General features: G+C 33.4%; 1 protein-coding gene across 1 annotated transcript; it reads left to right on the forward strand.

Moving 5' to 3' along the window:
• The first annotated feature begins 754 nt into the window (after nucleotides 1-754).
• Nucleotides 755-13,055, forward strand: LOC140432502 (uncharacterized). Its single transcript, XM_072520421.1, has 4 exons — nucleotides 755-1,050; nucleotides 3,430-3,542; nucleotides 5,507-5,749; nucleotides 11,104-13,055. The coding sequence occupies exons 1-4, from the start codon at nucleotides 849-851 to the stop codon at nucleotides 12,802-12,804; spliced, it is 2,259 nt and encodes a 752-aa protein (XP_072376522.1). The 5' UTR covers nucleotides 755-848; the 3' UTR covers nucleotides 12,805-13,055.
• The last annotated feature ends 3,406 nt before the right edge of the window (nucleotides 13,056-16,461 follow it).

The raw sequence follows: 16,461 nt of genomic DNA on the forward strand, positions 1-16,461 counted from the left end.
GATTTTGACATGCTGCCTACAGATTATCATTTGTGATGGGCGCATCGGATCTGATGTTCCACAGAATCGGATCTGTAAAAGCGATTTCAAGAATCTTAATGATCTTCAATGCAATCTGATGAGGATTTAAAATAGTAAACGGCCAAAATAGTAAAAGTTCATGTTAAATTAATATTTTTTGGATTTTTTTAAGGGCAGCAGTGCTAAAACAAGAGAAGTATTGCTATTGTTGTTAGTTTAGCTACATCTCTTCCATGAACCATTAGGAACAATTTGGTTACCATTTGTATTCAAGTTAATTTATCCAATAAATATTAAGCTAATTTTTCGAAGAAAAGTTAAATTTATTACTTTACTAATTGTAAAGTATACTTTTATTTTCAGTAGAAAATTATTGTATTTTATGCAATAAAACAGATACACCTAAACTAATCTAACACTCGAATCATTTGTCTTGTTAGAGCATCAATATATTCTTATTAAACCATATACCCATAATAATATAATAATATAATATCTATTCGTTAATATGTTATGTTCGAACTTAGTTTATCATATTTTTTAAATTATATATTATATTGTAATACTATTTAGATAATAGGCAAATAAAAATTAAATCATCTAATCGATTTAACTCCAATTAATGAAATACATTGGGCATTAGCTATTGAATGTAGGTATCTAGTGAACCGGATCACGGAATCACATGTCGCGAATCTCATAAACGATCCGAATTTGCCATCACTACACATGATGACGGAAACGTAAATAAAACGAAATGTCTGCCATCGATAGCGTCTCGATTGAATACTAATCGGTTTATTTTTTACAAATTAAAATAATTGAAAATGCCCCGAGCGAAAAAATCGGTAGTATGGGATTATTTTATAAAATTACTAGATGATCCAATAAATAACCGCGTACTGTGCCAAATTTGTAACAAGAAAATGAAATTTTTTGGTAACACAACAAACCTTAAAGAACACTTGAGGCGCTCTCATCCACAAAACTTGGCCGATACAGAGTCGTTACAGAATAGTCAAAATGATAGTAAGTGCTGATTAAATCGATTCATGTTAGCATACAAGATCGATTGAATATTATTATTATTTGAATTAGCGTAGTTTTGTTATTCTGATATTTAAGTAGTGATAATTATAGCAAATTCATTTATTACACAGTAATCGACAACTAGTGTTTAAGTTAATAGTAAGCAATGAGTAAAAATAATTATAAAAACTTAGGTTGCAAGTGCAAACATTAGATGGTTTTTAAAGAATTCAAAATTAAGTTAACTCTTAACCGGAAAGGTCACAATTGGAAAAGTCTCGTCTCACAGACGGTTGTATATATTCGCTATATATTTTTGTCATTTTATTATAAGATTAATATTTAACAAAAAATGACATATTAAACCTTATAAATGTGATAAATAACATATTCATTGTTAAAATATCTTTAATTTAGTAAAAAACACAATAAACTGCACACATAAAACACAGTAACTAGGTACATTTAGTAAAAAAATCTTAACATTTTGAAAGATTGTCAAAAACTTTATAAAAAAACTAAAAATTAAATTATGTTTTTATGAGTACTAGTTAGCTGTTGAATTAAAAAACTGCAACTACTTATAAGCTATTAAAAAAAATCAAGATTATGGTCTACAGCAATCACTGACTTTCCTCATGTTTATGTTTATTTACTATAGGAATTTTCGTTATTGTTAAGTTTTCCGGTGAGACGAAGGTCAGACTTCAGTTTGGCACCATACATATTTTTACCTTACATATATTTTTTATCTTTTGAATATTTGCAGTTACCATTTGAACTATCTTCGTTGTCATTGATATTTTCATCTGAAAGCTCTGAATTATTCTTATGATTGGAATCCATATCCTCATTGAATGAAACAGCATCTCTATCACTAGCATTACCAGCAATCTTATATCATTCTATAACAGTTTCTTCAAAATCTTTTTCCAAAATAGATCTTTTTTTCGAGAAACTGGCTACAGCTCACAATAACGACTTAGTAACACTAACAGACATGTATAGTCTCACAAACTATGATCACTTTATTTTATCCTTTATTTCAGGCACAACCTTTTGTACTGATTTGAAATTCAATGGAAGTGTAACTGACTAGTTGGTTTAGGATTAGGAGGCGTTGCTAACTTTTCAGTAATAAAGTATAAGAGATAATAAGAAATGTATATTGAAGGTCATCTCACAGATGAGACCTTTCCAGTTCATGGTTAATAAGAATGAGATCATTCTGAATAAAACTATTTTAGCAGCATAGATGACTAACTCTCATACAAAAGTCTCTGAGAAAGACTATGCTCTAATAAATGCTAAAACAATTATGGAATATGGGAGCATTAGGATACACCATGTAAACTTGTGAACAAATGTTTTGAAGACTGGGTTGAATATACATTCCAATGACCATTATTGCAATAATATAAGGTGAACCTCAAGTAAAGAAAGCTTAAGGAAATGCTTGTTATCTTCAAAAGTCATGGAGGAACAATCAGATCAAAACAAGAAAGGTCATGATTCCCAAAAATGTAGATTTTTCAGCCAGGAAATCCTTCGCCTTCCTGGTCCTTGTTTTCCTTCTACTTTTCCTTGTAGAATTAATTGCAGCAATCCACATATTTCGCTCTTCCTCATGATGTGACTGAGGTAGTCCTCAAAAGCCTCCATATTCTTGAAGGTAGTGTTTGTGAGTGTCAACAACTAAATTCCATACAACAGTATAGAAAAGATATAACATTATAGTAACTCGATTTTTATGGGTACTTGTAAATCATGGCATTTGAATAGCTTAGCCATTTTTTGAAATGTATATCTTGCTTTCTGTATCCTACATCTGATTTTTAGGTAATGGTCCCAATTTTCATTGATGTTCGTACCAAGGTAGGTGTATGTTTTTACTCTTCATTCATTCATTCATTGACCATTCACACTGATTCTTCCAATTTGCTGTTCCTTCTTAGAGATCATCGTACATTTTGTTTTCTTAAAGTTTAGTGAAAGTCCATTTCTCTGACTTATTTCTGTGATTCTGTTCATTAACTCCTGGAGGGCTTGATAACTGTCAGCAAATACCACTGTGTCATCTATGTATCTGATTTTATTGATACATTCTCTGTTAATTCGAATTCTTCATCATCCTCTACTGCTTCTTAAAAGATTCCCTCAGATTATATGTTGAACAGCAGAGTTGATCATATACAACACTGTCTGACCCCACATTTTATTTTGATATCATCTTTTTCTCTTGCCTCTGTATGGATAGACGATGTTTGATTCTAGTAAAGATTGCTATCTTACATCACAGGTGTTTATCGGTTCTTATTGGTTGGTTATTATTATTATTAACTATTTTACTTTTAAAAATAATAATCTTTATATCCTTAGGTTTTATACTTTATGTGGATCATCCAAAAGCCAAGAGATTTAAAAAGATTAAAGAGGACATTGATGAACATGAAGCATCAGAAGAAATATCAAATGAACATGAAAATATTGAGGTATTGTAATTTTCAATGTACATATTTAGATATATGTTATTTGATCTTTTGTAATGAATAAGGAATGGGAAATAGGGAATTTATACTTCCAAGTGAGAAATCATTTTCAAATTTTTAACTCTTAAACAAACTTAATATTATAATAAGTTAGTTATAATTCTGAAATTGTGGTTAATTCTCATTACATGTTAAGTACAAAAGCATAAATTCCACAAGAAAATAGTTTCAGAATAAGTTTTGTTGATTAGTATTATCTATTTTGTTAGCTATAATGCTTTCTCTAAACTAAATCTAACAAAATATTAAATTCCATCAGACTATTCATATTAATGTTTTTAAATTTCCAAAACTTGCTTTTTTCAACTTCCCATGCATTTGCTATATGTAATTTAATTACTAGAAGTAAATAGTTTAATTATCTTTCACGTATATTACACAGAAGTGTCCCATGACAACTTTTTTATTAGTCCAGTCGTCATAGATTTGATCTCTAAAAATCCTATGAACAAACTAAATTTTGCTAAGAACGTCAATTCTGGGACCCCAAAAAATAAAAAAAAGTTCCACTTTCACCACTCCACCACTCCTACCTCCTGGCTCCCCCTAAAAGCCCCTCGTAGGAGGGGGGGGGCGAAATCGATTTACCAAGAAAGAGATAATTTTGAACAAAAATGTTTATTAGCACTTTTTGTGTAGAATGAACCGTTCTCTCAAAAACAACGCTTGAAGCGACCGGCGATTTTGAATGTCAGTTATACGCGCGAAGTCAATTTGTATCCTCGACGGTAAAAATTCGATCTTTTGATCAGAGTGTCCTATCGACAAAAACAAAATGTCTTTTAAACGTGAAGAGTACAGCTTTCGTACTCTCAAAAATGTAATTTTTAAGTTTTGCCGAAAATATAGTCAGTTTCTATAAATCTGTTCAATAAATAAACGTTGTGCGATTTTTGCCATTTTTTAAGATTCTCAATGAAATCAATAAAATTTACCACTTTCTTTGATCTGTCGTAGTGTTATTTCCATTGTTAGCCTAATCTTGAAAACCTGTAACATGAAATTTCGATTTTGAGTTTTGTCAACAAATATGAAGCATTTGAAATATGCCTCAAAAACGCATCAAACTTTTACATTGCAAACGATCGTACGTCACGGAAAATCCCTCTAAGAAGACGGTATTGCATGGAATTTGTAGCTGAAGTTGTGTTGTTTCGAAAACATACTTGTGTAATTATATATTTATTATAAATAGTATATTTCAAATGCCTCACATTTGTTGCCAAAACTCAAAACCGAAATTTCATGCTATAGATTTTGAAGATTAGACTGTAGCAATGGAAATTCCATAGTGACCGGTCAATGAGAGTGATGAATTTTTTTGATCTCATGAGAACCATAAAAAACGGCAAAAACCGCGCAACGTTTATTTATTTAACTCCTTTATAAAAACACTTCATTTGCGGCAAAATACAAAAATTGCATACGAAAAGCTGCACTCTTCACCTTTAAAACGCATTTTGATCTTTGTCGATAGGACCCGAATCGAATTTTTACTGTCAAGTTGATACATATTTTTATTTAAAATTCATTTCGCTCGCGTAACTGATAATCAAAATCGCCGATCGCTTCAAGTGTTGTTTCTAAAAGGTTGTTTTTCTACGGTGTACATATTCTTGGTAAATCGATTTTTTCCGTTTTCCGACCCTACCCTACGGTGGGGTTTTTTTTGGGGGGGGGGGGGAAAGCCCGAGGGTAGGAGTGGAACTTATTTGCATATTTTTTAGGGTACCAAAATTGACATTCGAAACAAAATTGAGCTTGTTCGTATGATTTTTAGAGATTCAATGGCATTTTCATCTCTGACGGCTGGAGTACTCGTATATGGTTAAACAATAAGTTTGAAAATTGATATATCCGAGCAGTTTTGTTTTATCTTAAAAATAAACAACAATTACCCTTTTTAGATCATACAACCAGAAGCTTCAATCTCCTTCAAGGAAAATCTTTATGGGGAAACCAGTGTTACTATATCTAGAAAAGATCAATTCCAAGAACATGTCTCCCACTTAGGCACAGATGATTTCGCCAAAGTTGTAGAGAGTGGATCTTTTATTGACAAATCGTTGTTAATAGAAGATATTTTAAAATATAACTGTGTCCTAATAACAGCTCCTCATGGATCTGGAAAATCGACTAATATGCATATGGTATGTAAAGGATGCAATTGTATGAGTATAAATACTTTATATATGAAAATTACTAAGTTCTCGGGGGAAGAACCGCGTTGAGAATTTAAAACTCGACGTTTCAACACCCATTTTGGAGCCATTATCCAGAGGGATACGGTTCAAAACATCGTCTCGAAAACGCCTCGTCCTTTGTCAAAAAATTTCGTTGATACTGAAAAACATTTCTATTTCACTCTAGTAGTTAGTTTTGACATTGTTTCTTTATTCACCAACATTCCTATCGATAAAACCATTTCCATCTTGGACTCATAAACATCAAATCCCCTATTTAACAGATGTATACACATTATCTCTTACATAATACTGCATGTCTAATACATACTTTTCATTCCAAAATTATTTCTATCGTCAAATTAAAGGTGTACCAATGGAATTCTCCTCTCTCCCGTAATAACTGATATCTACATGGAACATTTCGAAATGTTCCATGTAGAACTCATCAAATCTCAAACCCACCTGCTGGTTATGGTATGTTGATGACATCTTTGCCATTTATGTTTTTCCTATTCCGTGTACCGGAAACCGCCCAACTCAATTCAGTTATCAACACTCTTGTTTCCCGTTCCATAAGACTTAGCGACAATAATCACAGATTATCCGAAATCAATTCAACAAGGCAAACACTCTTACAAAACGGCTAGCACAAAACCCAAATCAATAGGAGCATTCAAAACTTGTTCTAGTTGCCCACATACATACATAGGACAGACAAACCGATGAATGCATAACCGTATTTACGAACATTCTATATCTGTAAAACATTCCGATACTGCTTCAGCCCTAGCCCAACATGACATTCAGACAGGCCACAGAATAGATTTCGAAAAAGCAAAAAACTATCGCTCTCATTCGCTCCTTAAAATCGAGAATCATTCGTGAAGCCATTGAAATTAAAAAACGGCCTAACAGCTTAAATACGCGCGATGACGCTAAACGACTGCCGGCAACATGGTGATATCGTTGCTTGGTCCATCTTGGCTATTCTTGGCCCATCCTCGAAGCTTGCGGAAAATCTTGATCTTTGAATACATTCGGGTTCAATGGGTAAATTCCCGTGGCTCGAAATCTAGATTCTCCTTTACTTATATTCACAACTATGTATTCTTTATTCCTTTATTGAAAAGACCTGCAGCGTTTTCTTAGACATTAAATGTGTCTTTCTGTTGCATTCATGCCCATAAGCAGCTTTCAGCGGCCCATAAAACGACATATCCAGCGGTTGTGTTCTGTGAGAACTGTTAGGTGGAAAGCGTTGTATGTGGTTTTCCTTGCAAAAATTAAATGCTTGGAGAGAAATATGACTGCTATGATTGTCCAGAATTAACAACACAGGTGATTCTTGGGTGGTTTTAGCAAATGCTGCGAAATTTTTGAGCCAAATGACAAATAAGTCTTTATTTGTTCACCCATCTTTAAAGTTGGTGTATAATGCACCAGATAGTCCATATTTATCTAATAAAGGCGTTAGATACAGATAGGCTCTGTTTGGCAAAAATAAACATAGTTTGTATGAAATTTCCGGCTGCACTCATCGCACACATGACTGTCTTTCCATTAAGTCCCAAAGTTTATCATTGTTGAAATGATAAACTGAAATGGGTTATTTCTTTTTTGTTGAAAGCAGAAATTCTATTTAAGATTGTCGCTTCAGCTTTGCGTCTAGAAACTGAAGGATTGCGTCTCATAAAGGCGTATACCCAATCCAATCCAGCTGTTATGCTGTTATGATCAAAATTGTGTTTGATATTGTTGAACTCAACATATTTATATACAAGTTTACGCAAATCTGCGACATGTAAGTCAATAATATAAAGACCCCAGCAACTTAATTTGTCCAGCAATTTCAGTTTTCTGTTGTTGGGTGAAAACTTGCTGGCTTGCGACCTAGTCTTGGGTTGCTCATGTTTTAATTTTTTAGTCGATCTCTTAATGTGATAAATGGTATGTTATATTGTTTTGACGCTTTTTTTTGGACAAACCTTCAATCGCAGCTTTTTTTAAAAACGATTTCGTGAAAATCGAAACGTCAAACAACAATTATAAAATGTGATTTTCATTAAAATTAATTGTGGCTTAATCCCATATAAACATAATATTTAAGTTAGACATGCCACAAGAAAACTTTTTCAGAACCTTTTTAAAAATTCTGAGTTTCCTGCTGAGAAACAGCATCTTGACCCGAAAATTTGACATTACAAATAAATAAATAATAGACTAAAAGCCCATGGGACATTTTTAGGGATCATTTGGCCCAACATAAATCACATATAAATCAATAGTACAATATATTATTTTATTGGGAATAAGCCACAATTTAACGTCAAAATAAGTTTATTGACGTTTCAATAAACTTATTTTAACCTTAAATTGTGGATTATTCCAAATAAAATAATATCTGCTTTAAAATGCCACAAGAAAATAGCTTCAGAACAATAATAGTACAATATGTAATAACAACTTTAGAAAATATGTCGCCAATTCTTATCGGTACTCAAAGCATGGGGTTCAAAGTAATTACGCCTCAGATTTCTCACCCCTGTTCCAGCCGAAATGTACGGTGTTGCAAAAAAAAATTAATCGATATACCAATCCGAAACTTTGTGTATGAATGCCGTACTGTCAAATTGCCGAAAATGGGGAATAAGTTTTCCAAAAATAAAAAAATTTCCGTTCCTAATACCAATATTTTTGTACGGCAATAGGTCGCAGGTCATTACTTTTGTATTACCTACCTAAGTTATAAATGCCGTACAAATATTTTTTTGGCCAAAAATCCCCCATCCCTTGAGTGGTAAGTTTATCTTACAGTATTGTGTGAGTTAACGGGATCATTTTCACATTTTTCAATATTCACAGTTGGCAACACTGTCCACACATTTACAACTGACCAAGCATTGAAAACATAACCTTACTTTCCTCTGCTTTTTATTTGAGGGTGTTTTAGGACATTTCCCACCAAGTTTGTGTTGTTTTGTACTATTTTGTGTTGTTTTTGGTAATTAGTGAGTTTGTTTCGTTTAATTCCACCATGGATATTACGCCTAAGAAGCATGAAAAGATTATCACGTTAAGTGAACACACTTCTATGTCACAAAGAGAAATCGCAAGAACGTGTGGAGTGAGTCAGGGGATATTAAGCAAGATTTTGAAGCGTAAACGAGAAACGGGATCAATGGATGTGACAAGGTTACGAAAATGCGGAAGAAAGAGAAAAACAACACCAGCAGATGAAAGATTTTTGTTTCGAAAGAGCAAATTGGACCAAGAAAGAAAGCCAAGAGCTCCAAAAGGATCTAGCAGCATCAAGTGTAGTGATTCATGACTCAACTGTTCGGAAAAGGCTTTTGGAGAATGGTAGAAGGGCAATGCGTCCATAGAAAAAACAGCTTTTAACTGAACGAATGAAGAAGCAAAGGCTATTGTGGGCCAAAAAATACTCTAATTGGACTGTAGATAACTGGAGAAAAGTCTTATTTACAGATGAAACTCACTTTATAGTTCAGGGACAGCGGTCGACAATGAAAACTTTACACCATTGATCAAACCATGAAACATCTAGTCAAAAAAATGATTTGGGGATATTTTTCATATATGGGGGTTGGATCTTTGGTACCAATCGAAGGCATGATGAACAATAATAAAAATCCATGTTAGAACACCGTTGGGACACAGAACTCCAAAAATGTTAGCCCCACGGATGAGCGATTCTTTAACAGGACTCTGCCTTCCTGTTATAAGTCAAAGCAAATGATGAAATTTTTCAAAAATAAGAAGATTAATGTTTTAGATTGGCCCGGTAATTTGCCAGACCTAACCCCATTGAAAATTTATGGGCCGTTTGCAAAGCGCAAAATCGACTGCACTACAAAAATAAAAATGATAGCAACGGTCATTCAGGTTTGGTTTCGAGATGAAAGGATATCTGGAAACTGTCAGAAGCTCGTAGAATCTATGCCAAACCGTGTAAAAGAAGTAATTGCAACCAAAGGGGGACATATTTCCTACTAAATGATGTAAGTTTACCTTTATAGTTTTGTCGAAATATAATTTTTTTCCAAATAAACTGTTTTTTCATTAAAACAGTCTATGATTCCATTAATTAGCACAGTACTGTACCTGTAACTTACCTTTACCGATAAGAATCGACGGCATAGTTGTGATTATGTGATTCGGCTAGGTCAAATGACCTATTAAGAATCTCCCATGGGCGTGTAGTCTATAATATTTTAAATTATGCCCCGAAGTAGACCTTTTAGTCATCATCATCATCATGCCTTCATTTATCACGTCCACTGCTGGACATAGGCCTCCCTTAAACATTCTTTCCATTCCCATTCTTTGCGATTTTGTGCTCTTTGTTGCCAATTTTTAGTGATACGCCTGATGTCGTCAGGCCAATGTTTGTCTGCTCTTGGCCTCCAATGTGTAATTTTGCTCGTCTATCGTGAGTTATGCATTCTCGCTACATGGCCTGCCCAATTCCATTTTAGTTCCTCTATGCGTTCCACATCATGAGCAATATTCGTCGTTCTTCGCAGATCTTCGTTTCTTATTCGGTCCCGCAACGTCACTCCCAGCATAGACCGATCCATTCGTCTCTTTGCCACTCTCAATTTCGAAGCCATAGTCTTGGTTAGAGTTATAGTTTCCGCCCCATAGGTCATGACCGGTAATACGCATTGGTCAAATAATTTTCTTTTGAGGATAATTGGTATGTTGGCCCTAAGTGTGTCTCGCAGTTTTCCAAAGGCTGCCCACGCTAAAGTAATTCGTCTTTGGATTTCGCATGTTTGGTTATCCCTGTTGATTCTTTTTTCATGACCCAAATACGTATATTTCTCCACTAGTTTTACCACTTTGTTTTGAATAGTTAAATTGTTATTGGGGACCATATTTGGCATAAACTTAGTTTTGGTCAAGTTCATTCTGAGGCTCACCTTCGAACATGCAAAGTCCAACTCATTTAACATATGTGGCTTCTCCTAAATTATCTGTGATAAGGACAATGTCATCTGCGAAACGGAGATGGTTAAGTTTTTCGCCGTCTATTGCTATTCCTCTGTGATCCCAATTGACCATCTTAAAGGCATATAATGCCGTTATGAATAATTTCGGTGACAATGTATCTCCTAAATCTCCTTGCCTTATCCCACGTTTTATTTTTGTTGGTCGCCAATAAAAAACCTTTTAGTACATCATATTTAAAGGAAAACTCGGTTAACATTCAAATTTTATAGAGCTGTTTTCAATCTAAATGGGTTACACTATACTAAAAATAATTTTTATAGTTTCCTAAAAATAGTTTATTTTAGGTAAAACGATTTTTGGAAATTGTTGTTGGAGAAGATGGCTTACTACGGGACTTAAGAACGACGTACAATTACAGAATATTCCGAGATGCAAAGCTTCAAATTACAGAAAATATGAAGTTATGCAAGGACCATATGGGACAGCATCCTGTAATTTTTATAAACTTTAAACCTTTAAGCATTATCAACGATTTTGACGATATGATAACAAAGTTTAAATATATTTTAAGGCAGACCTTCTCGCAACATTCTTACCTTACGAAGAATGCGGGATTATTAATGCAATCCAGCCGAGAGCTTTTTCAAAAATATTGCGATCCAGGGGCGAGCCTACAGTTGACTTTAGCAGAAATAGAAATGGGTTTTACATTTTTAACTGAATTACTGTTTGTATATTTTAGAAAACAGGTAACAGTCTTAATTGATAATTATGATGCGTACATTGATAGTTTGATGTTTAAGAATAATCCAGATACTGAAAAAATAATGAATTTTATGCAGTTGATGAACACTGAATTATTAAAGTCAAATCGGTTCGTTAATTTTGCATTTCTTACGGGCGTATTTCCAGTAACTAGTTCTGGCATATTTACGGTCTCTCTCAATATAAAAACATTTTATTTCCTAGATAATCATGACTTTTGCAAGTATTACGGTATTACTATGGATGAATTAAGTGACTTGTTAAGAAAGTTTATTATAGATGCTCATGAGAGAGATAAAACAGAAAGAATTATAGCCGAATATTACGGAGGATATGTTGTGCCTAGTCAAAATCTCGTCTTATTTAATCTTTGGTCCGTGTTCAATTATTTAGATAATAAAAAGTTACCTTTTAACTACTGGTGCCAGCCAGAACACTATGATTATTTTAAATTATTGTTTTCAATAAAGGACATTGGTGAAGAAATTCAACAAATGTTATTAGGTCTGACTAGATGTACGGATATCTCAAAACCTATTTCCAATGTTAATTTTCGTACCTTAATAAAAATGTTCAATGACAAAGAAAGCTATGGTTCATCTTCAAGTTTATTTTTGAAGGTTCTGTACCATTTAGGATATCTTACATCCAACGAGCAGTTAACATTTGATCTAACCGAAGTTTATCTCAGAATACCAAATTCTGAAATTCGATCGGAGTTCGCAAGGATTTTAAAAGATACTTATATCGAAAAATACAATTTTAAAGAAAAATATATAAGGCCTTTACATTCAGCTGCTAATTCTTTTAATAGTCAATCATTTGAAAACAGCAAATTTGAATCATTCTGTAGGGCTTTAAACGACTTATTTATAAATTCCTCTTACTACGAATTTCCACAAAATTCCAATAACTTTCAGTGTATACTGTTCACAATATTGGCTAGTAAATTTTGCATAACCCAATCAGAAATCTATAGGACCAACTTAAGTAATACCATAGATATATTAACTGTAAACGATTCTGGTGTCGGCATTTTCATAGAAACACGAATTTTGGATGCAGATAAGAAGGAACAAGACATCGCTATAAAAGCTCATAAACAGATTCTTGACAAAAAATGTTGTGAATATTTTGACAGAAATTTTGAGGCTACCATGGGAAAGATATTAATTGGTATGTGTATAAATGAGAGACATTGTATTAGTATTGCATATTCTTATGATTTTCAGAATACAGATAATATTGAAACAGTTACCTTTATATCCGTATCTGCGTAGACTTTGTTACCTTACTTTTATTACTTGTTTAATTTTTTTATTTGGAATTAGATTAGAATCTTCAAACATATCGAGAATTCGATCAATTCAGAAATCATAACTGGTCTACATTTTCACATGTCTAGTCTAATCTAACAAGATAAACATTTTGTTTTATAAAATTAGACAAACTGATATAATTTTTTAAATGTAATGATGTTTAAATACATTTGTTAATATATAATGTGTAAAATAAAGGATTTGTAAAAAGATCTGGTTTTTTTATTAAATTTGTAACAACTATACTAAAATCTGATCCCAAATCATAGAACTTATAGGTCTGAAACGTTAAAAAATGAATAAATAACAGATGTATACTTTTATTCATTACTTTGTGAAGGTCACTGTTTCGTACGTCTATTGTTAATTGAGGTCTGGCAAATATTAAATGAAACTATAAATCAGAAATCACGCGCCGTAAGTGGTCAAATGTGGCCGAAATCACGTGTTCATTATGAATTCTAGGAAATTATGAGTTGGATTATTGGCCTCGCGATTACGCGGTTAGCTAGCGGTTACATGACACAACAAACAATAATGGAGAAAGACTAAGTAATTTATCAGCGGCATTAAACATGGAGATATAAACACAAAGACATGCACAAAATAACAAGGATGAGACCAGAAAGACTGGAGGGAAATCAAATAGACCGTGTACTGATTAAAAAGACACACAAACAATCGATAAATGACGTTAAATCTCACAGAGAGGCCCATATCGATTCGGACCATATGCTAGTGATTACAAAATGTAAAATGAAAACAACGAAAGGCGAAAAGCACAGAGAAAATGGTAGGTAGATAAATTGAAAGAGAAAGAAGTAAGAAGATTTGTACAAAAAATAAATACAGATATGCAGTTGAAAGAACAACAAATGGAGGAACAGTGGAAAAAAATCAAACAAGGAGTAAACAATGCAGCAGAGAAAGTGGTTGACAAAATGCAAAATAAAAAAAGAAATAATTTGTTTGACGATGAGTGCAAATTAGCAGTGGAAGAAAAGAATAAAACCAGATTGAAAGGGTTAAGCACAAGCAAAGAAGAACGAGAAAAATACAAAAGTCAAAGGCAAAAGTAGAAGAAATTATCAAAGAGATAGAAACAGGAAATAAAAGACACAACTCAAAACCATTGTACCAATACTTAAAACTAGTTTACCTAAAAAGGACAGCTAATATAGCTATATAAGCAGAAAAATGGCAGAAGTATTTCGAAGAAATATATCAAGAAACGGATAGAGAAAAAGAAGAATTGACCTAGGTATACAGAACTGAAAGAGAAAATATGCAAACTTAAAAAGGAGAAAACAGCGGGAGAAGATGGAATATATGCAGAACTTGGATGATTGAAAATACGGTGGGAAGGCACTATACAGACAGATTTATGAGCTAATACAGAACATATGGAGCAAAGAAATGCCCGAAGAATCGATGAAGAGAATTATAGTGACAATCCCAAAACAAGGAGACCATAGAATATGCAAAAACTACCGAGCAATTAATTTACTGAATGTAACACATAAAGTAATGACTGGTGTAATTAGAGACAGACTAACAATATATACAGAACAAAGCATAGGAGATTACCAGTACCGGCTTTAGAGAAGGAAGATCCACGATAGACCCTATATATATACGCTAAAACAAGTGATAGAGAAAACATACGAGTATGATGGAGAAACACATACTTTTCCTAAATAGGCGTTTGATAAATTTAACAGAAGAAAAATGATACAAGACTTACAAGAGAGTAATATACCAAATAAAATTATAAGAACGATAGAAATGGCAATGCGAGATTTCCAAGCAATAATAGACAACGAAAGAGAAAGAACTGAAATAATAAAAATAAAAAATGGAGTAAGACAAGGAGATGCGCTCTCAACGGCACTATTTATTCGATCACTAGATAAGATAATAAAAAAACTGTCAAACGCAGGAACTATAAACAAGAATGCAGTACAAATAATAGGGTATGCGGACGATATAACCATAGTAGCAAGAGATAAAAAAGCATTAAAGAACACCTTCGAAGAAATAGAAAGCGATGCCAAACTGACAGGACTGGAAATAAAGGAAAATCAAACAAAATACATGAACATAAACAAGAAAAAGAAGACACAAATGACAGAACAATAGATACACACAATTTCGAAGAGGTTGTAACATTCAAATATTTGGGAGATCTAGTCAACAGAAGAAATGAGAGTGTAGATATGAAAACAAGAATTCAAGCGGGAAATACAGCGTTTTATAGAAATAAAAAAATGTTTGGAGATAAGAAGATAAGCCGAAACACAAAAATGAAAATCTATAAAACGACCATAAGACCAATAGTAGTATATGCTGTAGAAACATTTACAGCAAGAGAAGAGCAATTGAAAATTTTTGAGAGGAAGATTATCAGAAAAATACTGGGACCAAAGAGAGAAAACGGAAGATGGATAAATCACGAAATAGAAGAATGAATGAGTCAAGAGAACATAGTTTGAGCAATAAAAGAACAAATAATTAGATGGTACAGACGCATAATGAGAAGAGCAATCCGTTAAGAGTTATAACGGAATGGATAACACCAGGTAAAAGAACCAGAGGCAGACCTAGACTGAGATGGACACAACAAATGGAAGAAGACTTAAGGAGTATGGAAATTAGAAATATAGAAAGGACAATCAAAGAGATATAAACAGAACGAAACGCAATTATCAAGATTCGAAATTAATGTCTGAGAAAAATTTAATTCTCTTGGGTGTCAAATAACCGAGAAGTCATTCTTTCTTTTTTGAGAATAAAGCGCCAATCCTCGAATCCATAAGAACAAAGGGAAAGGAGAATGATTTCATTCCAAAAATGAGCAGAGACTTTAAGGATAATAATAAAAGATTTACTACATTTATTTATAACACACTTCACAAAGGCACAAAAACACCATCCTCGAAGTGCAGTAGAAAGAACGACATTACCGCGGTATTTAGGAGGATGAGGACTTATGGATATAAGTGAGCAACTAGAAAAACAAATTACTAATTTAAGAACTTATTTTCAGGTGCAGGCTGAGACATCTACTCTACATCGCGCGATTTGTGCAGTAGATGATACAACACCGATCAAACTGAAGGAACCAGAAATGTGCATAAACGATCTTACTAAGGACGAAAAAATGCGCACCTGGATCGGCAAACCTCTGCACGGGCGACATCCCAATGAGGTCAGTCAAGACCATGTCGACAATATAGCGTCGAACTATTGGCTGACATGAGGAAAGATGTTCCCTGAAACAGAAGGCTCATTACTCGCCATTCAGGATCAGGTTATACCAACCAAAAATTACTTGAAATATATCGTCAAAGACCCTCCAGGTCCAAAATGACAAATGCCGATATGGATGTCAAGCTCAAGAAACAATACATCTTACCGGGGGCTGCCAGGCATTAAAGTTGAGAATGACAACTACAAGCTATACTGGGACCATACTGTACTCACAGACCAAACAGCGGCACCTAATAGAACAGATCTCATACTAGTTAATAAACTTAAGAGACAAACAACATTAATTGATGTGGTGATACCTAACAACAATAATATTCGTGTTAAACACAACGAAAAGATCGCCACGTA

This window comes from Diabrotica undecimpunctata, chromosome 1 (genome assembly GCF_040954645.1).
Source record: "Diabrotica undecimpunctata isolate CICGRU chromosome 1, icDiaUnde3, whole genome shotgun sequence".
Taxonomy (NCBI): domain Eukaryota; kingdom Metazoa; phylum Arthropoda; class Insecta; order Coleoptera; family Chrysomelidae; genus Diabrotica; species Diabrotica undecimpunctata.